The sequence below is a fragment of the Oncorhynchus nerka genome, linkage group LG28 (genome assembly GCF_034236695.1).
Source record: "Oncorhynchus nerka isolate Pitt River linkage group LG28, Oner_Uvic_2.0, whole genome shotgun sequence".
In the NCBI taxonomy this organism is placed as follows: domain Eukaryota; kingdom Metazoa; phylum Chordata; class Actinopteri; order Salmoniformes; family Salmonidae; genus Oncorhynchus; species Oncorhynchus nerka.
This window is the reverse complement of record NC_088423.1, coordinates 31,512,940-31,540,530: the sequence shown is the minus strand read 5'-3', so window position 1 is coordinate 31,540,530 and position 27,591 is coordinate 31,512,940. Positions and strand designations below refer to the sequence as shown.

The 27,591-nt window shown below is 42.8% G+C and overlaps 1 protein-coding gene across 13 annotated transcripts in view; it reads right to left on the bottom strand.

The window, feature by feature from the left end:
• Positions 1 to 21,069, bottom strand: part of LOC115113126 (mitogen-activated protein kinase kinase kinase kinase 3-like) — a 65,089-nt gene extending 44,020 nt beyond the window's left edge. For 11 of the 13 annotated variants that reach the window (XM_029640401.2, XM_065012758.1, XM_065012759.1 and 8 more), the window contains exon 1: positions 20,820 to 21,069. In XM_029640401.2, coding sequence (XP_029496261.1) covers positions 20,820 to 20,915 — 96 coding nt within the window. In that variant the 5' untranslated portion in view covers positions 20,916 to 21,069. The remainder of the gene's footprint in view (positions 1 to 20,819) is intronic. The other 2 variants (XM_029640402.2, XM_029640403.2) reach the window with 1 other exon arrangement.
• Positions 21,070 to 27,591: the final 6,522 nt, after the last annotated feature.

Genomic DNA, 27,591 nt, shown 5'->3' with positions numbered 1-27,591 from the left:
GTCTGGATTAGTAAAACCATTCCTGGTGAACAAGCAAACCATTGAGCTACTGCAGCTCTAATGGTTTCAATGTTATGGTCTGTAAAATGTCTTCAAAATGCTAAAAGTCCCAAACAATGTATAGTGGTTTTGCAATGGTAATGGGTTGGCTGTAATGGGAAATGTCACTAAACACACTACATATAAAGATATTTTCTAATTAAATCAGAACAGGACATCCATTCCATTTAACTACTGTTGTATATTATTTATTTATTTCATGTAATCTTTTTCACCCCTTTTTGTCCCCAATTTCGTGGTATCCAATTGGTAGTTACAGTCGTCTCGTCACTGCAACTCCCGTACAGACTGAGGAGAGGTTGAGAGGTTGAGAGCCGAGCGTCCTCCGAAACACAACCCAACTGCACTGCTTCTTGACAATGCCCACTTAACCCGGCTGCACCAATGTGTCGAAGGAAACCACCTGGTGACCGTGTCAGCGTGCACTGCGCCCGACCCGCCACAGGGGTTGCTAGTGCGCGATGGGACAAGGACATCCCTGCCGGCCAAACCCTCCCCTAACCCGGGCGATGCTGGGCCAATTGTGCGCCGCCCCATGGGTCTCCCGGTCGCAGCCGGCTGCGACAGAGCCTGGACTCGAATCCAGAATCTCTAGTGGCACACCTACCACTGTGATGCAGTGCCTTAGACCACTGCACAACTCAAGAGGCTGACTAGTTCATGTTGGACTATTCAAAGAGAATTAGGTTGAAGCACAAGAGACAAGCCAAATTGATACAAGGGTGTTGCAGTAGCAGGAACATTTGTGGACAAAACCTGATAATTCCACACCCATTCATTGTAAATAATGCAAGCAACTTCAAATGGCAAAGTTCGGGGGAAAAAAACACCCACCAGATTCACAGGGAATATTGTACATAGGATGAAAAAGCAATACTCCAAGCATTAGATCCACACTACTTGTAGGGATGGGTATGAGTAATCAAGTACTCTAATTGACGTCAAAACACGACCTTTAACCAGATATCATATTTTTCAAATAGTGTAAAACAATTTGGTCTAAAATCAGTCTTGAAGACCACGTTAATTTGCTTTGACTGTTCAATTTGTACATGTGCATTTGCGGGACACAAAAAAAGAAACCAAGCAACACAGTTCAGCTCATTAAATCCCCTTTCCCCTCTGTCTCAGTCACTCAATTGCATTCTGACCTCTCTGTCTACACACACGTGCTTTGTGCACTTACAGAATGAAATGCCTATTAAAAACATAGTTCGGAGGCGAAAGAAACGCACACCTGTTTAGGCGAGGTGCTGGTTAGCGGAGTAAAACACTTGGGGGGGAAAAAGGAGAGCAGCACACGAAGAGCTCAGATGCAATAATTGAATAACCATCATTTCAACAGACAAGCTGTCTTCATCAGGGATAGTGAGCTCCTAGGGTGTGCGACTCTCCTTTTCTTTTTCATGTTTTATGAAAACTTAGTGAGGACCCTACAGTACTTTGCGAACTGCTAGTGGCATTTAGAATTGTTAGCCTAGGCTATTACCTCCCTAAACATTCAGGTTCCACACTGAAAATATGCAAAAGCATTAGTTTTATAAAGACAAAGCGTATTTTTCAGAATCACTAAGCCAAGTCTACTCACCAAACAGATGTCCTGGCCATAATTCATCGCCATGCAGTGTTTAATGTAGAATAGTTACATTCCAAGGAACATAAACTCAAATCAAACATCTGTACATCGAAAAGACAGATTTGCAACCTTGAAAACTTTCAACTTTCCAAATTGAGCCCCCTTTCAAATTAAATACCTATTTTAGACTACCTGTTTCAGGCGCAAATCATTGACACTATGCTGTTAAATTAGATTATATTCCATTGTGTTTTTTTACTAGAAAATAGGTGTCTTGGCTGTGATAAGGGCTCAGGAACTAAGAACGTTGTGTCTGCTAAATTAACAAAAGGCTATGCCATTGCACAGCCACCAGCTTCTACAAGCAAGCGCCACACTGCTGAGGTTACTACCTTTTTGAAGATTGAGTTCCACGATATACTAACCTGTTGATATTAGTTTCAATTCATCAATCTTAAAATGGCACTTATTTGTTTTACTGACTTAATATGAGGAATTTGGCAATTAGGATTCGTTATCTGTAAAGGTTACGATAAATTAGACATTGTTGTTCACTGTTGGCATATAGATAAATGCTCCACATATCTTTTTTCCAGTGCTACTCGTTCTAAAAATAGCTTCTCTTTCACCATTCGAATAATCGAAGAAAAAAATAAGTACTTGGTCAAAAAGTCAAATGCCTATCCCTAACTACATTGAACAAAAATATAAAAAGCAACATGCAACAATTCATGTTTTTACTGAGTTACAGTCAAGGACTGCAAGGAAGAAGCCACTGCTCCAAAACCACCATAAAAAGCCAGACTTCAGTTTGCAACTGCACATGGGGACAAAGATAATACTTTTTGAGAAATGTCCTCTGGTCTGATGAAACAAAAATAGAACTGTTTGACCATAGTGACCATAGTTATGTTTGGACGAAAAAGGGGGAGGCTTGCAAGCCAAACAATACCATCCCAACAGTGAAGCACGGGGGTGGCAGCATGGGGGTGCTTTGCTGCAGGAGGGACTGGTGCACTTCACAAAATAGATGGCATCATGAGGACAGAAATCTGTGTGGATATATTGAAGCAACATCAAGACATCAGTAAGGAAGTTAAAGCTTGGTCACAAATGGGTCTTCCAAATGGACAATGACCCCAAGCATACTTCCAAAGTTGTGGCAAAATGGCTTAAGGACAACAAAGTCAAGGTATTGGAGAGGCCATCACAAAGCCCTGACCTCAATCCTATAGAAAATTTGTGGGCAGAACTGAAAAAGCGTGTGCGAGCAAGGAGACCTACAAACCGGACTCAGTTACACCAGCTTTGTCAGGAGGACTGGGCCAAAATTCACCCAACTTATTATGGGAAGCTTGTGGAAGGCTACCTGAAACGTTTGGCCCAAATTAAACAAATTTAAGGGCAATGCTACCAAATACAAATTGTGTATGTAAACTTCTGACTTCAACTGTATATTTTTTTTTCTTGTGCATTTTGCCATTTTCCTCATGACTCCTGCATGCTATGTTGACTATGAACTTTCTTTACCAAACTGTGGGACAGACTTTTTTCCCCCCACACTCGGGACTCTTGACTATTGGTTACAGTCTTTTGGCCTCCCATCCTAGTCTAACCACCTCTCGCCGGCTTTGTATACATGTTACCTGATGAAATTGCTGAACAATATGATCTTGTTGCCATCTGATGCACATTCAGATGTCATAAATCAGCACTGTAGAGCTCTCCCTGTACTATGAACTCTCTCTGTCCTATGAACTCTCTCTGAACTCTCTCTGTCCTATGAACTCTCCTGTCCTATGAACTCTCCCTGTCCTATGAACTCTCCCTGTCCTATGAACTCTCCCTGTCCTATGAACTCTCCCTGTCCTATGAACTCTCCCTATGAACTCTCCCTGTACTATGAACTCTCCCTGTACTATGAACTCTCTCTGTCCTATGAACTCTCCCTGTACTATGCCGTGCCTTGATTGTATTACTGTTGATGATATCTGGAAATGTGCATGTACACCCTGGCCCATCTATAGTTGCTAGCCCCAATTCTGACTTGTGCTCTGATATCTGCTTCACTGATTTCTGCTCTCGTAAAAGCCTGGGTTTTCTGCATGTTAACACTAGAAACTTATTATCTAAAATGGATCAATTGAAAGTGTTGGTTCACAGCTCCAATCCAGATGTGTTGGTCATTACTGAGACGTGGTTAATAAGGAAGAGTGTTTTGAATACTGATAACCTTCCCGGTTATAACCTTTTTCAGCAAGACAGATGGCAGTCTTTACCAAGGATTACCTTCAGTGCTCGGTTGTCTCTACCAAGGGGCGGCAGTGTAGCCTAGTGGTTAGAGCTTTGGACTAGTAACCGAAAGGTTGCAAGTTCAAATCCCCGAGCTGACAAGGTACAAAATCTGTCGTTCTGCCCTTGAAGAGGCAGTTAACCCACTGTTCCTAGGCCGTCATTGAAAATAAGAATTTGTTCTTAACTGACTTGCCTAGTAAAATAAAGGTAAAATAAAAAAATAAAATAAAAGTCTGTCCCCAAACAATTGTATGACTCCAAACACCCAGAAATGGCTTCTCTTCTTAATGTTATCCTCACAAATAATCCTGATAGGTTATTACAGAGAACACCAGACTGATTCCTTAGTGATCACTGTTTTACAGGCTGTGTTCGTAATGGCTGCTCAGTGATACAAATCAGGACAGGTTGTCCTAGACACTTGCTAAAAACCTTTAATGAGCAAGCCTTCCTTCATGAACTGACCTCTGTAAAATGGTAAAGAATCAGCTTGATCCCCTCTGTCAAAGATGCTTGGACCTTCTTTTTTTAAACATTTTCAGTGGTATTGTTAACAAACACGCCCCCATAAAGAAAATTAGAATAAAAAAAAAAACAGGTTCAGCCCCTGGTTCGACCGTGATCTTGCAGAGTTACTCCACCTCAAGAATTGCATTTGGCAAAAGGCTCGGCACAAGCATACTCAGGCTGACTGGCTCTCGTTCAGGCAAATGAGAAATACGTGCACTCAGGCTATCCGGAAGGCCAAAGTTAATTACTTTAAGGAGCAGTTTGCTCTCTGTGTGTCTAACCCAAAGACGTTCTGGAAAACAGTTAGACCTGGAAAATAAACCCTCCTCACAGCTGCCCATGTCCCTTAAAGTTGATATGGTTGTTACTGACAAGAAGCACACGGCTGAGCTCTTCAATCACCACTTCAATTAAATTCTATTTTGCTAATTCTAATTCTATTTTGCCCTGTTTATCAAAAGTGTTTGAAAAACTAGTCAATAATCAACTGACTGGCTTTCTTGATGTCTATAGTATTCACTCTGGTATGCAATCTGGTTTCCACTCAGGTTATGGATGTGTCACTGCAACCTTAAAGGTCCTCAATGATGTCACAATTGCCCTTTATTCTTAGCAATGTTGTGCTGCTATTTTTATTGAATTGGACAAAGCTTTTGAAACGGTAGACCATTCCATTCTTGTGGGTCGGCTAAGGAGTATTGGTGTCTCCGAGTGGCCTTTGGCCTGGTTTGCTAACTACCATACTCAAAAAGTGCAGTGTATAAAGTCAGAACATAGTCTGTCTCAGCCAATCCTAGGCCCAGGCTCAATCCTAGGCCCCACCCTTTTCATAATGTACATCAACAATATAGCTCAGACAGTAGGAAGCTCTCATCCATTTATATGCAGATGATACAGTCTTCTACTCAGCCGGCCCTGGATTTTGGGTAAAATGCTCTACAACAAAGCTTTCTTAGTGTACAACAAGCTTTCTCTACCCTTAATCTTGTTCTGAACACCTCCAAAACAAAGTTAATATGGTTTGGTAAGAAGAATGCCCCTCTCCCCACAGGTGTTATTACTACCTCCGAGGGTTTAGAGCTTGAAGTAGTCACCTCATACAAGTACTTGGGAGTATGGCTTGATGGTGCACTGTCCTTCTCTCAGCACATATCAAAGCTGTAGGCTAAAGTTAAATCTAGACTTGGTTTCCTCTATCGTAATCGCTCCTCTTTCACCCCAGATGCCAAAATAACCCTGATTCAGATGACCATCCTACCCATGCTAGATTACGGAGGCCTCATTTATAGATCGGCAGGTAAGGGGGCTCTCGAACGGCGAGATGTTCTTTACCATTCGGCCATCAGATTTGCCACCAATCCTCCTTATAGGACACATCACTGCACTCTATACTCCCATTTAAACTGGTCATCTCTGTAACCTGTCGCAAGACCCACTGGTTGATGCTTAGGTATTAAACCCTCTTAGGCCTCACTCCCCCCTATCTGGGATATCTACCGGAGCCCTCATCCTCCAAATAAAACACCGTTCTGACAGTCATATTCTGTTAAAGGTCCCGAAAGCACACACATCCCTGGGTCGCTCGTCTTTTCAGTTTGCTGCAGCTAATGACTGGAACGAGCTGCAACAAACACTCAAACCTCAATCTCTTCATTCAAAGAATCAATCATGGACACTCTTACTGACATTTGTGGCTGCTTTGCGTGATGTATTGTTGTCTCTACCTTCTTGCCCTTTGTGCTGTTGACTTTGCCCAATAATGTTTGTACCATGTTGTGTTGCTACCATATTATGTTGTGTTGGTACCATGCTTGCTATGTTGTTGTCTTGGGTCTCCATGTAGTGCTGTGTTGTCTCTCGTCGGGATGTGTTTTGTCCTATATTTATAATAAAAAAATATTTTATCCCAGCCCCTGTCCCCGCAGGAGGCCTTTCGCATTTTGGTAGGCCGTCATTGTAATAAGAATTTGTCTTAACTGACTTGCCAAGTTAAATAAAAGGCTAAATAATAAATAAATAAATAAATATCTATGGATTTCACATGACTGGGCAGGGGCGCAGACATGGGTGGGCCTGGGAAAGCATAGGTCCAGCCACTGGAGAGCCAGGCCCAGCCAATCAGAATGAGTTTTTCCCCACAAAAAGGGCTTTATTACATACAGAAAAACTCCTCAGATTCATCAGCTGTCTCAGTGGCTCGTCTCAGACCATCCCGCAGGTGAAGAAGCCAGATGTGGAGGTCCTGGGCTGGCGTGGTTATATGTGTCTGAGGTTGAGGCCGGTTGGACGTACTGCTAAATTCTCTATGACGACATTTATCTCTTATCCTCTTGAGTGTAGGGGGCAGCATATTCATGTTTGGATGAAAAACGTACCCAAATGAAACTGCCTATTTCTCAGGCCCAGAATATGCATATAATTGTCAGATTAGGATAGAAAACACTCTAAAGTTTCCAAAACTGTAAAAATATTGTCTGTGAGTATAACAGAACTGATATTGCAGGCAAAAACCTGAGTACAATCCAACCAGGAAGTGCTGTTTTTCCTGAAACCTCTCTGTTCCATTGCATGCCTTCCCTCCCTTTAAAGGGATATCAACCAGATTCCTTTTCCTATGGCTTCCACATGGTGTGAACAGTCTTTAGACATAGTTTCAGGCTTTAATTCAGAAAAATGAGCGAAAAATATCACATCGCGTCATTGGATGGCTGGGTGCCAGCAGAGTTTTGCATGCGTGAGCAGCTTGGAGCAGACATTTTCTCTCTCACTCCTATTGAAAATGCTACAGTCCGGTTGAAATATTATTTATTATTTATTGTAAAAACAACCTGAGGATTGATTATAAAAAACGTTTGACATGTTTCTACGAACTTTACGGATACTATTTGGAATTTTCGTCTGCCCCGTCGTGACCGCTCGAGCCTGTGGATTTCTGAACAAAACGCGCCAACCAAATGGAGGTATTTTGGATATAAAAATAATCTAGATGGAACAAAATTAGCATTTATTGTGTAACTGGGAGACTCGTGAGTGCAAACATCCGAAGATCAAAGGTAAGTGTTTCATTTTATTGCTTTTCTGAGTTTCGTGACCAATCTACTTTGCTGCTAGCTGTTTGTAATGCTTTGTCTGCTGAGAGAGATGTCCTAACATAAACGCTTGGATAGCTTTCCCCCGAAAAACATTTGTAATTTTTTATCTGACACGCCAGGTGGATTAACAACAAGCTAGGCTGTGTTTTGCTATATTGCACTTGTGATTTCATGGAAATTAAATATTTTTAGTCATTTAATTTGAAGCTCTGCAATTCAGCGGATGTTGACGAAAATGATCCCGTTAACGGGATGGGTGCGCCAAGAAGTTATGGTAGAGAAATTAACATTGATTCTCTGGCAACAGCTCTGGTGGACATTCCTCTAATTGCATGCTCCCTCAAAACCTGAGACATCTGCGGTGTGGTGTGACAAAATTGTCCATTTTAGAGTGGCCTTTTGTTGTTCCCAGCACAAGGTGCACTTGTGTAATGATCATGCTGTTTAATCAGTTATTTAATCCATCCACCTGACAGGTGTGGCAGATCATCTTGGCAAAGAAGAAATGCTCACCGACAGGGATGTACACACATTCGTGCACAAAATTTGAGAGAAATAAGCTCTTTGTGAGTATGGAATATTTCTGGGATCTTTATGCATTTCAGCTCATGAAACATGAGACCAACACTTTACATGTTCCGTATTTTTCTTCAGTATACTTAGACATAGAGAACTGATACTTTATACTGGTTGTTGGGGTGGGATTGGTGTAGGGTGTGTGTGTGTGTGGGGGGGTCCATTGGTGGCTATTGACCATTTTATTGAATTCCTCATGTGTTACTCAAATGGTAGGAAGAAGTTTGGTCCAAATCAGATGTTGGTTACTATATTTATTGAATATTATGTGAATACTATAAATTAACAAGGTCAATGTGGGTGCAATCAATTTCTCAGATCAATTAAAATGTCAACAAAACAATGGTCACAGGAATTAATGGTTCTTACTACAGAAATGATTTCGGAACAATCTGTGATGGTAGGTGTCATGGCTTGCTGAAATGACATTGAACGACTCATAAGTAAAACATAGCTTTACATTAAAATCCATAGCCTATTTGTGGTAGGCTATATTGCCTGTGTAAATTAGAATATTTAAAACAAGAGGAGATAGCTCTTGCCATATTTTATGGCAAGAGCTATTTCAAAAACATGCACCTACACTGGCACACACACAAACGAGTACATGTTCGTGTCTCCAGGTGGAGCTCACAGTACGACGGCTCAGATCTGGTCCAGATGAGAGATTAGAGGGGGAACAAACAGAACCACAGGGACTGGACTACTAGAAATACCACACTATTTAAAATGACAAATCTTTAGGCTATTCACTACAGACCTACTTCCTATTCTTAAAAATATGAGTCTGTAACCAGAAATAAAGTCAACACATGAGCATAACATGTGCAAGACCTGTTAAAAAATAAAATAATAATATGCACAGTATTAGTGATATTAGTGGGATAATGGTGTTAGAAATAGTGTGGCGGGAGGAATAACATATTACACATAGTTAAGAAAGTATGTGGCTTCAGAACGTTGGGTGGAAAAATATTTCCTCCACTGAGCTCTGGCATTTACAGAGTCTGCACAAACTGCAGACAGCAGAGTCAGTTCTCTCTCATCCCCTCTTTTGCAACAGATTCAACTCCTTACTTGAGTGAGACTTCACCGTCACCCTCATCAGCACTGGTTGTTTACTTTAAACCCTGGTACCAGGTTTGAGCCTGTTGGGGTGTATCCTATCCTTCCTATAACAAAGCACAGTATATTGTCCACCTTTTCCATACCTACAGTATAGACCAGTGGAGGCTGCTGGGGGAGGACGGCTCATAATAATGGCTGGAACGGCACGAATGGAATCAAACTATGTGTTTAATGTATTTGATATCATTGCAATGACTGCGCTCCAGCCATTACCACGAGACTATCCACCCCAATTAAGGTGCCACCAACCTCCTGTGGAGTAGACTATCCTTGCTATACCAGGCACACAACATTACCCAAAGTATGTGGACACCTGCTCATGGGCATTAATATGGAGTTGGTCCTTGCTACAACAGCCTCCACTCTTCTGGGGAGGCTTTCCACTAGGATGTTGGAACATTGCTTCCTTTCAGCCACAAGAGCATTAGTGAGGTCGGGCACTGATGTTGGGCGTTTTGGTCTGGCTCGCAGTCGGCATTCCAATTCATCTCAAAGGTGTTCGAAGGGGTTGAGGGCAGGGCTCTGTGCAGGCCAGTCAAGGTCTTCCACACCGATCCCAGAAAACATTGTCATGCTGAAACAGGAAAGGGCCTTCCCCAAACTGTTGTCAAAAGTTGGAAGCACAGAATCGTCTGGAATGTAACTGAATGCTGTAGTGTTAAGATTTCCCTTCACTGGAACAAAGGGGCCTAGCCCAAACCATGAAAAACAGACCCAGACCCTAATTCCTTGTCCACCAAACTTTACATTTGGTTCTATGCAGTCGGGCAGGTAGTGTTCTCCTGGCATCCACCAAACCCAGATTCGTCTGAGTGAAGCATGACTCATCACTCCAGAGAATGTGTTTCCACTGCTCCAGAGTCCAATGGCATCAAGCTTTACACCACTCCAGCCGACGGTTGAAATTGGACATGGTGATCTTAGGCTTGTGTGTGGCTGCTTGGCCATGGAAACCCAATTCATGAAGCTCCCAACAAACAGTTATTGTACTGACGCTGCTTCCAGAGGCAGTTTGGAACTCGGTAGTAAGTGTTACAACCAAGGACAGACAACTTTTACATGCTACTCTGCGGTCCCGTTCGGTGAGCTTAACAGCACTTACAGTTGACCGGGGAAGCTCTAGCAGGGCAGAAATTTGATGAACTGACTCGTATGAAAAGTGACATCCTATGACGGTGCCACATTGAAAGTCACTGAGCTCTTCAGTACAGGCCAATTTCATGTAATTGTCCTCTTGCTCAGTTGTGCACCGGGGCCTCCCACTCCTCTTTCAATTCTGGTTAGAGCCAGCGCTGTTCTGTGAAGGGAGTAGTAAACAACGTCAATTTCTCGCATGGAATAGCCTTCATTTCTCAGAATAGACTGACGAGTTTCAGGAGAACGTTCTTTGTTTCTGGCCATTTTGAGCCTGTAATCGAACCCACAAATGCTGATGCTCCAGATACTCAATTAGTCTAAAGAAGGCCAGTTTTATTGCTTCTTTAATCAGAACAACAGTTTTCAGCTCTGATAACATAATTGCAAAAGGGTTTTCTAATGATCAATTAGCCTTTTAAAATGATAAACAGGGATTAGGTAACACAAACGTGCCATTCGAACACAGGAGTGATGGTTGCTGATAGTCATTTACAACATTAACAATGTCTACACTGTATTTCTGATCAATTTGATGTTATTTTAAATGGACAAAAAAAACAATTTCCTTTCAAAACAAGGACATGCCCTAAGTGACCCCAAACTTTTGAACGGTAGTGTATATCATATAGCCTACTGGTCTGAGATTATATTTTGTTTGAGGTTTGTACATTTGTTAAAAGGCCGTCACTCAACATTCCATTTTCCTTGGTCACCCTTACAGTAAGTTAAGCTGCATCTCACTAACATTTACTATTCACCGACCTGTTCCTGAACTGAAACCCTGAAGCCTCTATCACTGAGGGACACACTACTGGAAAGACACCTGTATGCAGGAGTCAGGACAGTAAAATGCAGCCTTGACATTGCAGTAACAGCATGGATAGAAGAGGTTGAGAATGATAAACACGGTGTCTGCGAAAGACTTGATCTGATTGAACCTGAGACTTCGAGACTAAATGGGGTCTGACAGCTAGGTGCAGGAGACTATGTACTAGAGACCGATAAAACACCCAGTCTGGACAGAGAACCGCAATTCTAATTATATGGATCAACACCCCGTCTGGACAGACCTCCCAGACAGAATAGCCTATTTCAAACTGCAGACAGAAATGAAATGATCAGACAGAATGGGATACACCAGAACAGCCAGTCTACTAGGACAGGTATGAGAAAGTATGAAGACTGACATACACAGAAGCCATGTGACATTATATTTAACCTCTCATTAAGGCCCTTATTTTGAGCTGAAACCAGTCATGGAACATCTGCCTTATTAGATTCACCAGCCTTCAGATTCAGACAAACACTGAGGGCTCACTGAGCATAACGAACAAAGCCATATTCATAGATACGAAACACTGCACTACTCCAGCATCCCAGAATAGTTGGCAGGCTGACTAAAAAGGCTTTAGTTGTGATGTCACCATTGAGAGAGGCAATGATGGAAAGATCGAGAGGGATAGAGCGAGACAGGGAAAGACAGAGAGCCCGCCATACACCCATGGGAGGACAAGGCAAAGAGAAACAAAGACAAAGAAATAACTATTTCAACAGACAAGTTCTGATCAATAGAAGAAGCTCCACAGACAGCCAGCAAGATCTACACTATGCCACATACATCACCGATGCTGAGATCGACATGCATGTACTGTAGATACAAGGAACACTGATGTAGACTGCAGATGCCAACTTGCCTTTTCCCGGCAGTGGGTCCATTCTAAATATAGGAGGTGGCCGTTGTGGTGGGAGCGTTACAACTGACTAGCTGTGATCGGGGACCAGCTTCAGGACAGCAGCCCTGCAATATTCATGAAGCCAGTGGAGCTCATCATGGTATGGAAAAAAGGAGTACAAAGTGTGGAAAAAAAGGGATGTGGTACATGGAAATCTGGGAACTTGGTTCATGGAAAACCAGGCATTTAACATATGGAAAAGGAGACACTTTTTGGGAGGGAAAGAAAGCGGCAGGCCGACACTCCAGGCAGAGAGCTGTGTGAGGGCTACAAAGTAGACATGGGCCTAGCTGGCAGGGCAGAGGACTGCAGAGGCTATAGTGGAGGCCAATGTTGGCAGGCATGCTAACTGCCAGCCTACACCTTAATCTATAGATCCCATGAACATGAGGCAAAATATGAAAGTGCAGCAAGACATCAAACACAGCACACTCATTCAAGAGGGGGAGAGAGGAGTAAATTAGGTGTGAAAGGTGTGTGTGTGTCCTGTGTCTCAAAAACAGGAGGCTGCCGAGGGGAGAACAGCTCATAATAATGGCCAGAACAGAGAAAACGGAATTGTATCAAACACTTGGAAACCATGCATTTGATACCATTCCACTTTATTCCGCTTCTATCATTACCCCGAGCCCCTTCTCCCCAATTAAGACGCCACCAACCTCCTGTAGTCTCAAAGGTTTCTGTGGTCTAAACCCACAGGTTCATTAGCTGGGCTATGAGCGAATATCAACTTGTTAAGGATGTTGCGAATTTTCTTAGCTTTTTGTTAAAAATCGCGCAACATTTCAGCGCCCTGCTATTCATGCCAGGAATATAGTACATGCATATGTTTAGTGTGTGTGGATAGGAAACACTCAGACGTTTCCAAAACTGTTTAAATCACGCCTGTGCCATTTACAGAACGTGCGTTGCGTCGATTAGTGCATGAAAATCTGTTCACTGAAAATGGAAACATATATTCTTCCGCGGCGACAGGCAATTGTTAAAAGCGAACAGAATTACATAGAGCCGAGTTCTCATTGGCTACAGCTTCCCCATGTTGTCTAGAGTCACGTCATTTGTTGCGCAATAGATTCTTGGTCTAACCGAAACAAAGGAACTCCTTTCCTACTGTCCCCGCCCAGATTTTGGTTCGGCTTTTTCAAGACAGCAATTTTTCCACAGGAAAGCTAATCCTTTCACATTTTTATCGCTTAATAACGTGTACTAATACCTAAAGTTGCATTACAAAAGTATTTCGAAGTGTTTTGTGAAAGTTTATCGTCGACTTTTTGAATTAAAAAAAATGACGTTACGTTATGAAACGCAGTTTTTTTTCCGTTGATCACACAGTCTACATATAATGATATCTAGGCTATATATGGACCGATTTAATCGAAAAAAAGACCCAATAGTGATTATGGGACATCTAGGAGTGCCAACAAAGAAGATGGTCAAAGGTAATGAATGTTTTCGATTTTATTGTGCGGTTTGTGTAGCGCCGAATATGCTAATTATTTTGTTTACGTCCACTGCGGGTCTTTTGTGGTGTTACATGCTATCAGATAATAGCTTCTCATGCGTTCCCCGAAAAGCATTTTACAAATCTGACTTGGTCGATAGATTCACAACGAGTGTAGCTTTAATTCAGTATATTGTATGTCAATTTTAATGAAAGTTTGAGGTTTATCAACCTCTATGGTGGCGCTCTTGAGCATTTCTGCTGATTGTGGTCCCCACTTCGGTACCACGTCCATAACAAGCCATTTGCATTTCTGGGTAACAATTAAGAAGCTTACTGTGATTGTTTTAAATCAACAAAAATAGCTTCTTAGCAAAGAGCGATTTCTCAAGCAAGAATTTTGCTTGGACCGTCTGGGAGTGGTCTGAGTGGGAAGAGGAAACCCATTAGTCATTGGCAGAGGTTTGGGACTCGATTATTGGTCGATCAATTAATGTACCGCCTGGTAATGTCTCCATCCCACCAAAACAGGCTGAAATTTCATGCAGTCTTTTCAAAAACAGCTCTTACACTAAAAGGGTATTATCATAATTTTCACAGTATTATTCCAACCTCAGTGTAGAAATATACACTCACCGGCCAGTTCATTAGGTACACCACCTCATTCACTATAAGGGACCGCTCCTACAGACAGGGAGTCAGGTGGCCTTGGCTTGCTATACAAAGCAGATAGGAATTGAGGCAGTCAGCAACTGTTCGATTGAACATTGGGCAAAACAAGTGACTTTAGTGACTGAGTATGGTATGTTCGTTGTTGCCAGATCAGCAAACTTACGGTTAACTAGTCCAACGCTCTAACCACCTGCCTCATGAGGAGCCCGCCTGTTACGCGAATGCAGTAAGAGGCCAAGGTAAGTTGCTAGCTAGCATTAAACTTAATCAATCATAATCACTAGTTATAACTACACATAGTTGATGATATTCCTAGTTTATCTAGCGTGTCCTGCGTTGCATATAATCGATGCAGTGTGCATTCGCGAAAAAGGACTGTCGTTGCTCGTGTACCTAACCATAAACACCAATACCTTTCTTAAAATCAATACACAGAAGTATATATTTTTAAACCTGCATATTTAGCTAAAATATATCCAGGTTAGCAGGCAAAATTAACCAGGTGAAATTGTGTCACTTCTCTTACTTTCATTGTACGCAGAGTCAGGGTATATGCAACAGTTTGGGCCGCCTGGATCATTGCAAACTAATTTGCCAGAATTTTACATAATTATGACATAACATTGAAGGTTGTGCAATGTAATAGGAATAATTAGAATGATGGATGCCACCCGTTAGATAAAATACGGAACGGTTCTGTATTTCACTGAAAGAATAAACGTCTTGTTTTCGAGATGATAGTTTCCGGATTCGACCATATTAATGACCCACGGCTCGCATTTCTATGTGTTATTATGTTATAATTCAGTCTATGATTTGATAGAGCAGTCTGACTGAGCGATAGTAGGCACCAGCAGGCTCAAAAGCATTCATTCAAACAGCACTTTCGTGCGTTTTGCCAGCAGCTCTGCTGTTTATGACTTCAAGCTTATCAACTCCTGAGATTAGGCTGGTGTAAAGATGAGATGTGAAATGGCTAGCTAGTTAGCGTGGTGTGCACTGATAGCGTTTCAAACGTCACTCCCTCTGAGACTTGGAGTAGTTGTTCCCCTTGCTCTGCGTGGTAACGCTGCTTCGAGGGTGGCTGTTGTCGTTGTGTTCCTGGTTCGAGCCCAGGTAGGAGCGAGGAGAGGTACGGAAGCTATACTGTTACACTGGCAATACTAAAGTGCCTATAAGAACATCCAATAGTCAAAGGTATATGAAATACAATGCTATAGAGAAATAGTCCTATATTTCCTATAACTACAACCTAAAACTTCTTATCTGGGAATATTGAAGACTCATGTTAAAAGGAACCACCAGCTTTCATATGTTCTCATGTTCTGAGCAAAGAACTTAAACGTTAGCTTTCTTACATGGCACATATTGCACTTACTTTCTTCTCGAAAACTTTGTTTTCGCATGATTTAAATCAAATTGAACATGTTTCATTATTTATTTGAGGCTAAATTGAATTTATTAATGTATTATATTAAGTTAAAATAAGTGTTCATTCAGTATTGTTGTAATTGTCATTATTACAAATAAAATAAAATATTTTTTTATTTTTTTATTGGCCGATTAATCAGTATCTGCTTTTTTTGTCCTCCAATAAATCGGTATCGGCGTTGAAAAATTATAAATCGGTCGACCTCTAGTTTACAGAGAACGGTGCGACAAACAAAAAAACATCCAGTCAGCAGCAGCCGTGTGTGAAAACAGCTCGTTGATAGAGGTTGAACAGGTCAACATAACAGCGTAGAACAACAGTGGTATACAGAACAGCATCTTGGAATGCACAACTCGTTGATCCTCGTCACGGATGGGCTATTGCAGCAGACGACCAAACCAGGTTTCACTCCTATCAGCTAAAAACAAGAAGAAGAGGCTCCAGTGGGCACATGATAACCAACACTGGGCAATTGAGGAGTGGACAAACATCACCTGGACCATGACAGTGAGTTCAGTTTATTTGGAGGTACCTGCACAGTCCCCAGACCTCAACCCTATAGAGCATCTATGGGATGAGATGGAACAGGCTGTTGTTTCACAGCATCAATGTACCGTCGTCCAATCTGCAACAACTGAGTGATGCCATTGCGTCAGCATGAACCAACATCCCTGTAGAACGTTTCCGACACCTTGAAGAATGCCCCGAATAATTCAGGCTGTTCTGGAGGCCAAAGGGGGTCCGACCCAGTACTAGATGGGTGTACCTAATAAACTGTATATAAAACAGGACAATCACGTTTTTGACTGCCCTACGACTTTAAGCTACAGCCCAGACTTTCTGATCCACACCCATCACACCAGGTTTACATCATAAAGCCAGAGGGACAAGCACCTCTCTGTTGAAGGCAGAGTGAGAACACAAAATGTAGTCTGTAATCAAAGACGTAGCTATGTGGCAAACATAGGCCTAATATTTCTGCCCAGCAGAGGCCTGCTACCACTTGTCCCTGGCAAATGAGTCACTTGAAAATACAAGACACATGTAGGGCCTATAGGTTACACAAGCCTTTGTTGACTGTGAGCCTTCCCATTGACAGGCTAATTTAACTCTACTGTTGGCTGGATAGACATGAAGTAGTAGGCCTAGGATAATCCTTGGATTAAAATCCACTTCCCTCCCTCCCTTTCTAGGTCTCTCTCTCTCTCGTAGATGTCTGGCCCTCCACTGGTGATGCCTTTTCAGTGATGACTCAAGGTATGACGGTTCATAACATGGTGCTTTGTGTGGGAGGCTCGACGCCATGAGCACTGCCAAGCTGGGCACTGAACACATGGCGAACATGAAGCGTAATGAAAACATTTACATTTTACATTTAAGTCATTTAGCAGACGCTCTTATCCAGAGCGACTTACAAATTGGTGCATTCACCTTATGACATCCAGTGGAACAGCCACTTTAACCTGCTTAGAATAACAGTCAGGCATTTGGTTCACCCTCTTTTTCCTGGTCTCTCTCTACAGAATAAGTATGAATATTGCCATTCAAAATGTGGAACTGCACTGGGCTGAGTATCTAGATCTAGGCCTACATCCATATTTGTGGCTGTGAGGTTTCAATAAACCGTCTCAGTAAGTTTGAAGGTTTAAGTTATTGTATCTCTTGTGATTGTGGGGGACCATTGGACAGAGAGCCATGATGCCCAGTGTCTGTGAGCTCATTCCGTGCAGGGATCAAATCCAGGCTGCAAGTTTGGCTCCCTCGCTCAGTTCAGGCAGCCAGCCTTAAAACCCAGGCTTATCCTGGGAAAACTGGGTCACTGAACTTTCCCCCTATCTGCTACAGAAACAGGAATCAACCACACATCAGTCAGTCATTGGACCACAAATGTGTATGAGCCAAACAAACATAACTTTAATGGAAATAAATAGAAAGCACCCAACCATTGCACTTTTAAACTTAATGAATAACAATTGCACTTAAAAAGCCATATCCCCACCACCACATCTTAAACACCTATATATAGGCCTCCTTGCCCTAGACCCTGAAAAAGAACAGGTGATCTGAGTGAGAAGGGCCTGTAAAGTGCTCCACCTGTCCTCCCACCAACACACACCCCACAGAGAACACTTAAGGGCTGGAGACAAATGCTATCTGACAAGCAAGACAAGAGCATGCAGATGCTAGCTTGGTCTCAGTGTGTGCGGCAGGTGGGGAGTGAGCCGTCTGTGGGTGCGCGCAAGAGACTCTCCTCCCTAATGCATGTTTAGGCTTTATACCTAGATCCTAAAAACAAGCAGATAGACCTATGGAATCCCCTACTGGATGGCCAGAACAATAAGCAGCGAGTCAAACTAAGACTGAGGATGTATTAAAGAATGGACCGTGCACTGGCAACGTAGGACAAAGCATGAACACACATCCAATCAGACATCTCAGTGGTCAGTACATGGACAGCATTCAATAGACTCTCTGACAGCACTTCACTCTGTGATGAATGGCCTACCCAAAACACCCTCTTCCCAGTCTTGTACTGGGCTGTGAAGTTTCTTATCCCACACTTCACAAGTGGACGCTACGTTAGAACCGTGTGTGAATAGAGGCACACGCTCCGAAAAGAAGGAAATGCTAAACTCCTGAGGAACCCAAAGAAAACAATCCCCTACTGTGTGTCTCACCTTCTAACCCTGTCGTTCACATACAACAGGCCTATTAACCTGCTTAGAACAAACTAAATGGTCTACACTGCCAACCTTATAATGCCCTGCTCCCAATCCCACCCAAAAAACCTTACTGAACTTCTGACCTCCTAAACAGAAACAGTAAGCATGGAACCAGGGCAGTAGAACACAGCAGTCCAGCATGATATTACCGCATCGATATTCAAATATATGAATGCTAATTAATGCATGTTTTATAACATCTTAACGAATGGAGTTGACAATGAGGTGACATTTTGAAAGAGAAGCACATCTTTTTGACCAACACAGCTGACAAGACAACAGTAACACACTGTAGCCCACATCAAACACATTCTTATTGGGACGGGAGGCAGATATCACCACCCTGTCATATCTCCTGATTCTCTCCCCATTGTCCACACCTAGTACTGGTCTAAATCGGCACACATCATTATATCTTAACAAGTACAGTGGCGAACCACACTGAGGGTGTATGAGCAACTTCATTGCCTTATGGGAGGAGAAATGCTTGGCTCAGCATGTTTTAGTGTGTTGTGTTTTCTTGTGGATCCAAGGTAAAACATATTAGGCTGTTACTGTACATTGCACTGGTACAATAGATACAAAAATACAAGGAACATGCCTGAAGATAGCGAAAAGTGAGTTTGGGCTTATGTCCAACAGTTCTAATGAGCAAACAACTAGAAGAAAACAATCCTGGTCCAAACAGGATGGCCACTGTAGACGGTTCTGCAAGGTCTGATTGTGAACACATCCAGCTGAGGGTCTGACCAGGCTTTCTCCTCTACCTCTTCCTTTACAGGATCAGTCTTAAACAATGGATGGCAAATCAAATCAAATCAAATCAAATTTATTTATATAGCCCTTCGTACATCAGCTGATATCTCAAAGTGCTGTACAGAAACCCAGCCTAAAACCCCAAACAGCAAACAATGCAGGTGTAAAAGCACGGTGGCTAGGAAAAACTCCCTAGAAAGGCCAAAACCTAGGAAGAAACCTAGAGAGGAACCAGGCTATGTGGGGTGGCCAGTCCTCTTCTGGCTGTGCCGGGTAGAGATTATAACAGAACATGACCAAGATGTTCAAATGTTCATAAATGACCAGCATGGTCGAATAATAATAAGGCAGAACAGTTGAAACTGGAGCAGCAGCACAGTCAGGTGGACTGGGGACAGCAAGGAGTCATCATGTCAGGTATGGCACAGTTGCACACACGCATAGGAAGTCAGGACCACTGCATTCTAGCCTGCCGAGCTGTGCCGCGCACATTTCACATGCATTCACTATGATCAAGGGGATAACAACTCCATTCTTAAAAGCATAGCGCGGCAAATGACATTAGGCTAAAATGTCTTCATCTGTTGGCTACATTTGATAAGGTCATAGTCTCTGCTCTGTATAGTGATTGGTTACTGTAAACAAATGTAGGCCTTCTTCAAATTCCTTTTAATCCAATGAACTGTCATCCAATACTCAAAATACTTTGACAAACCACTAGGGATGGGCAACTCCTGTCCTCAGGGGCCAGAGTAGTGTCACACTTTTTCTCCATCTCCAGCAAACAGCTGATTCAACTAATTGCATTCTAAACTGAAGATCATGACTAGTTGATTATTGGAGTCAGGTGTGTTAGCTGGGGCCAAAGCGTGACACCAATCAGGCCCCTGAGGACTGGAGTGTCCCATCCCTGCATCATGTCAACAAGATTGTTAATGGGCCTACTCTGGGTGAAGTGAAGATTATACTAGGTAGACAAATAGCTAAATATTCCAGTTGTTTATTTGACTGAACCTGCATAATGAATCAGTGTTTGAAGATGTAATCTGTAATGGTTGTCACTGCCTCCCACAATATTGTGGTTCATTTATAACAAGTAGGAGTGAATGGTTTAATCAACAAAAGGAAAGACGGTAATTGACACCATAAACAGTATTGCAAAGTCCCGAAACAAACCGTATCATTGTGTTCATTAAATAGAATCCAATTTACTGTTTTTAGGGCTAAAATCTAATTAAACTTGAATATTCATAGCTTTCCCTTGTTGCCCGATTGAGCCTGTAGGCGCTGGGCCTTGTCTGTTGTGTGGAACCAGACTGAATCCTTCGGGGATATTCTACCACAATATAAAGACACTAACAAAAAGGCACCTCCAATGACCAAGGGTGACTACGGGCTGTGTAATTATGTTGATCAAAACAGAACGAGAGGAATGATCTGTTGGGCGCTATTGCGATATGGAATTCTGGCCAGGGAGGGTTACCTTCCACCGCTCCAAGCAAAGCTATTCACCAGCACTTGAGCGACAGGTTTTTAGTGTCAAACCCGTAGTATGCTTTCTAGTGTGTCATTAGGTAAGTTTGAATATTCTGTCGTAACAATGAATGTAACGTGCGTGTTGTTTTTACTGTCACAATGTATCAACATAGCTAAGCAAGTTAGCTACTGGCTGCTATTGCTGCAGTTACCTTGTAGACATCTCCGTATGTCCCGCTTCCTATCCGCTGAATTAGCTCGAAATCCTCCTGCGGATTGCGCCTGGACAGGTCGACGCAGGAATTCATCTTTAGAACTCCAATTTATGGTTCCGAATGGTATGGTTGAACGTCACCAATACTAAAAATCGAAGAAAACAAACCTAAAAACATACAGCGTCAGAAAAGCACAGCCAGCCACTGAAACTTCAACATGGCTTCCAATGCTCAGTGGGCATGCGCAAAAATGCAGCTCACATTCTCCATTAAAAAAGCAGGCTGAGCGAAAGTGTCCAGCAGCTTTACAGTGCCGTGGCAGTCTGGCAGATGGCTGACTGACAATAAAGACTGAATGAAATAGGCTATGGCCGGAAAATTATATGGGCCCCAAACTCCTTGGCTTTTATAAAAATGTAAGATTGGTGTAGGCTGGTGCTTGGGGCTTAATTATTTCTGAATGCATTTATGGAAGGGCTTTTGGGAGTGATTTCGACAGGAGACCTATACAATGTCCACAAAACTGGCTAGATTTAAAAAAATATATATATATACATTTAACCGAGCCCCCATGTTTGTGTATTCAAAGGTCTTGTTCAACTCCATTATTAAGTCAATCACTACTACTATTACTCAATTGATCATATAACATTATATACATTGGTTTGTGACAAGAGGGATAGGGTTAATAGTTGAAGGGGAGATGAGCAGGAGATCATCATTGTCCTCTATAGGGGGTGTTAGTCCACGGCTGGGTACTTTCATTAGCCTTTTAATGTTGTGTGTGTGTCACATGTTGGTTACGCAAGAAGAGCTGGGCCAACTGGTGCAACCTGTCAATCTTTCGCCACTCATCAACCCCCAGTAAAGATGTTTCAAGGAGGAAGTCTCCCAAGGAAGATTGGAAGGGAAAATCAGTCAACCTTTAATGCAGGGGTGTCCGAACTCATTTTGCCCCGGAGGGCCACACTGAAAATGTGTTTTTCCTTGCCGTCAAAATGTGCAACAGAAAAAATAGTGGTCTATTTATCGTCTTTTTGCATTTTTTATGCTCCCCGGCTGTCTAGTGATTATTAGTGAGCTGGAGAGTCAAGAAACTGTATGAATGTAGGTCCATTGACTGTGCACAGCACAGGAGGCTGCTGAGTAGAGGATGGCTCATAATAATGGATGGAATGGAGTTAATGGAATGGTATTAAACACCTGGAAACCATGTGTTTGATGTGTTTGATACCATTCCATTAATTCTGTTCCAGCCATTACTATGAGCCGTCCTCCCACACGTCGCCAGTGGTGCACAGTGACTATTAGCAAGCTGGGCAGTAAAGAAACTCTATGAATATAGGTCCATTATCATTTCTATACAGATTTGATTTTAGTCATTTTAAAGTATATTGAGTTCGCTTCCCCTCAAAAAGTGTACAAAAATATACTGAGTGTACAAAACATTAAGAACACCTGCTCTTTCCATTACAGTTTGACCAGGTGAAAGCCATGATCCCTTATTGTCACTTGTTAAATCCACTTCAATCAGTGTAAATTAAAAAGGGAGGAGACAGGTTAAAGAAGGATTTTCAGGCCTTAAGACATGGATTGTGTATGTGTGCCATTCAGAGGGTGAATGGACAAGACAAAAGATTTATGACATTCAAATTAGCATGGTATTTTAGCGTTTGGTATGGTTACATAAGACAGGTTACTTAATGCAAAAATGGAGGGTGGATGGGCCGGCGTATAACCCAAACGTCTAGTAACCCAAAAGGTAGCGTGTTCAAATATCATTACGGACAACCCTCACCCCTAACCCAGGTATACAGCTATATGACCGAATACAAACAGTGCAGCTATTCCCTCCGCAAGGCTATCAAACAAGCTAAGCGTCAGTACAGAGACAAAGTAGAATCTCAATTCAACGGCTCAGACACAAGAGGCATGTGGCAGGGTCTACAGTCAATCACGGACTACAGGAAGAAATCCAGCCCAGTCACGGACCAGGATGTCTTGCTCCCAGGCAGACTAAATAACTTTTTTGCCCGCTTTGAGGACAATACAGTGCCACTGACACGGCCTGCAACGAAAACATGCGGTCTCTCCTTCACTGCAGCCGAGGTGAGTATGACATTTAAACGTGTTAACCCTCGCAAGGCTGCAGGCCCAGACGGCATCCCCAGCCGCGCCCTCAGAGCATGCGCAGACCAGCTGGCCGGTGTGTTTACGGACATATTCAATCAATCCCTTTACCAGTCTGCTGTTCCCACATGCTTCAAGAGGGCCACCATTGTTCCTGTTCCCAAGAAAGCTAAGGTAACTGAGCTAAACGACTACCGCCCTGTAGCACTCACTTCCGTCATCATGAAGTGCTTTGAGAGACTAGTCAAGGACCATATCACCTCCACCCTACCTGACACCCTAGACCCACTCCAATTTGCTTACCGCCCAAATAGGTCCACAGACGATGCAATCTCAACCACACTGCACACTGCCCTAACCCATCTGGACAAGAGGAATACCTATGTGAGAATGCTGTTCATCGACTACAGCTCGGCATTCAACACCATAGTACCCTCCAAGCTCGTCATCAAGCTCGAGATCCTGGGTCTCGACCCCGCCCTGTGCAACTGGGTACTGGACTTCCTGACGGGCCGCCCCAGGTGGTGAGGGTAGGCAACAACATCTCCTCCCCGCTGATCCTCAACACTGGGGCCCCACAAGGGTGCGTTCTGAGCCCTCTCCTGTACTCCCTGTTCACCCACGACTGCGTGGCCACGCACGCCTCCAACTCAATCATCAAGTTTATGGACGACACAACAGTGGTAGGCTTGATTACCAACAACGACGAGACGGCCTACAGGGAGGAGGTGAGGGCCCTCGGAGTGTGGTGTCAGGAAAATAACCTCACACTCAACGTCAACAAAACTAAGGAGATGATTGTGGACTTCAGGAAACAGCAGAGGCAACACCCCCCTATCCACATCGATGGAACAGTAGTGGAGAGGGTAGCAAGTTTTAAGTTCCTCAGCATGCACATCACAGACAAACTGAATTGGTCCACTCACACAGACAGCATCGTGAAGAAGGCGCAGCAGCGCCTCTTCAACCTCAGGAGGCTGAAGAAATTTGGCTTGTCACCAAAAGCACTCACAAACTTCTACAGATGCACAATCGAGAGCATCCTGGCGGGCTGTATCACTGCCTGGTACGGCAACTGCTCCGCCCTCAACCGTAAGGCTCTCCAGAGGGTAGTGAGGTCTGCACAACGCATCACCGGGGGCAAACTACCTGCCCTCCAGGACACCTACACTACCCGATGTTACAGGAAGGCCATAAAGATCATCAAGGACATCAACCACCCGAGCCACTGCCTGTTCACCCCGCTATCATCCAGAAGGCGAGGTCAGTACAGGTGCATCAAAGCTGGGACCGAGAGACTGAAAAACAGCTTCTATCTCAAGGCCATCAGACTGTTAAACAGCCACCACTAACATTGAGTGGCTGCTGCCAACACACTGACACTGACTCAACTCCTGCCACTTTAATAATGGGAATTGATGGGAAATGATGTAAATATATCACTAGCCACTTTAAACAATGCTACCTTATATAATGTTACTTACCCTACATTATTCATCTCATATGCATACGTATATACTGTACTCTATATCATCAACTGCATCCTTATGTAATACATGTATCACTAGCCACTTTAACTATGCCACTTTGTTTACATACTCATCTCATATGTATATACTGTACTCGATACCATCTACTGTATCTTGCCTATGCTGCTCTGTACCATCACTCATTCATATATCCTTATGTACATATTCTTTATCCCCTTACACTGTGTATAAGACAGTAGTTTAGGAATTGTTAGTTAGATTACTTGTTGGTTATTACTGCATTGTCGGAACTAGAAGCACAAGCATTTCGCTACACTCGCATTAACATCTGCTACATCTGCTTGATTTGATTTGATTTGATTTTGATTTTAAAGTTAGCCATCTAGCTAGCGTTAGCCAACTAGCTAACATTAGCCACAAAAAATTGCAATTTGTAACATATCACACAAATTGTAATTCGTAACATCATATGAAATGGATGGACATCCACAAATTAATACATACCATACAAAACAAACAAATCCGAGACACTCCGTTTAGTTAATGCACAGAATAATACCAAATGCACTGTGACCAGGTTGCGGGGTATGGTAGTAGGTGCCAGGCACACCAGTTTGTGTCAAGAACTGCTGGGTTTTTCATGCTCAACAGTTTCCCATGTGTATCAAGATTGGTCCACCACCCAAAGGACATTCAGCCAACTTGACAACTGTGGGAAGCATTGGACTCAACATGAGCCAGCATCCCTGTGGAACGCTTTCGACACCTTGTAGAGTCCAGGCCCTGACGAATTGAGGTTGTTCTGAGGGCAAAAGGGGGAGGTGTGTGCAACTCAATATTAGGAAGATGTTTTCTGTGTGTGTGAAGCAACTTCAGCACAGAAACTGCTCGTCGTGAGTTTCATGAAATTCGTTTCCATTGACAAAAAGCCGCACACAAGCCTAAAATCCCCATGCTCAATGCCAAGCGTCGGCTGGAGGGGTGTAAAGCTTGCCGCCATTCGACTCTGGAGCAGTGGAAACGCGGAATGATGTATCACGCTTAACCATCTGGCAGTCCGATGGATGAATCTGGGTTTGGCAGATGCCAGGAGAACGCTACCTGTCTGAATGCATAGTGCCAACTGTAAAGTTTGGTGGTGGCTGTTTTTCCTGGTTAGGGCTAGGCCACTTAATTCCAGTGAAGGGACATTTTTAAAGCTACAGCATACCAAGACAATGTAAACGGTTCTGTGTTTCCAACTTTGTGGCAACAGTTTGAAGAAGACCCTTCCTGTTTCAGCATGACAATGCCCCCGTGCACAAAGCGAGGTCCATACAGAAATGGCATGTCGTGATCGGTGTGGAAGAACTTGACTGGCCTGCACAGTGCCCTGACCTCAGCCGCATCGAACACATTCGGGATGAATTGGAATACCGACTGCGAGCCAGTCATCAGTGCCCAACCTCACTAATGCTCTTGTGGCTGAAAGGAAGCAAGTCCCCACAGCAATGTTCCAACATCTAGTGGAAATCCTTCCCAGAAGAGTGGAAGCTGTTTTGTCACACACACACACACAGTACTGTGAAAAAGTTTTAGACAAGTGTGAAACAGTACTGTAAAGTAAGAATGCTTTCAAAAATTGACCTATTAATAGATTATATTCATCAATTAACTAAATGTAAAGTGAGTGAACAGAAGAACAATCTAAAAACCAAATCCATATTTGGTGTGACCACCCTTTGCTTTCAAAACAGCATTAATTCTTCTAGGTACACTTGCACAAAGTCAGGGATTTTGTAGGCATATACAGTGGGGCAAAAAAGTATTTAGTCAGCCACCAATTGTGCAAGTTCTCCCACTTAAAAGATGAGAGACGCCTGTAATTTTCATCATAGGTACACTTCAACTATGACAGACAAAATTAGAAAAAAAAATCCAGAAAATCACATTGTAGGATTTTTTTATGAATTTATTTGCAAATCTGCAGCATGACAACAACCCCAAACATTACAGCGAAGGCCAGTAAGAACTATCTTCAGTGTAAAGAAGAACAAGGAGTCCTGGAAGTGATGGTATGGCCCCCACAGAGCCATGATCTCAACATCATCGAGTCTGTCTGGGATTACATGAAGAGAGAGAAGCATCCGAGGCTGTGGATTGTTCTCCAGGATGTTTGGGCCAACCTACCTGCCGAGTTCCTTCAAAAACTGTGTGCAAGTGTACCTAGAAGAATTGATGCTGTTTTGAAGGCAAAGGGTGGTCACACCAAATATGGATTTGATGTAGATTTTTCTTTTGTTCACTCACTTTGCGTTTTGTTAATTGATCAATTTAAACTATTTAACATGTCTATTTTTGAAAGCATTCTTACTTCACAGCATTTTTTCACACCTGCCTAAAACTTTTTCACAGTACTGTGTGTGTGTGTATACAGTTGAAGTTTACATGCACCTTAGCCAAATACATTTAAACTCAGTTTTTCACAATTCCTGACATTTAATCCTAGTAAAAATGTACTGTTTTAGGTCAGTTAGGATCACCACTTTATTTTAAGAATGTGAAATGTCAGAATAATAGTAGAGAGAATTATTTATTTATTTCGTCACATTCCCAGTGGGTCAGAAGTTTACATACACTAAATGAGTATTTGTTAGCATTGCCTTTAAATTGATTAACTTGGGTCAAACGTTTCGGGTAGCCTTCCACAAGCTTCCCACAATAAGTTGGGTGAATTATGGCCCATTCCTCCTGACATAGCTGGTGTAACTGAGTCAGGTTTGTAGGTCTCTTTGCTCACACACACTTTTTCAGTTCTGCCCACACATTTTCTATAGGCTTGAGGTCAGGGCTTTGTAATGGCCACTCCAATACCTTGACTTTGTTGTCCTTAAACCATTTTGTCACAACTTTGGAAGAATGCTTGGGGTCATTGTCCATTTGGAAGATCCATTTGCAACCAAGCTTTAACTTCCTGACTAATGTCTTGAGATGTTGCTTCAATATATCCATATAATTTCCCTTCCTCATGAAGCCAACTATTTTGTTTAGTGCACCAGTCCCTCGTGCATTAAAGCACACCCACAACATGATGCCGCCACCCCGTGCTTCACGTTTGGGATGGTGTTCTTCATCTTGCAAGACTCCCCTTTTCCTCCAAACATAACGAT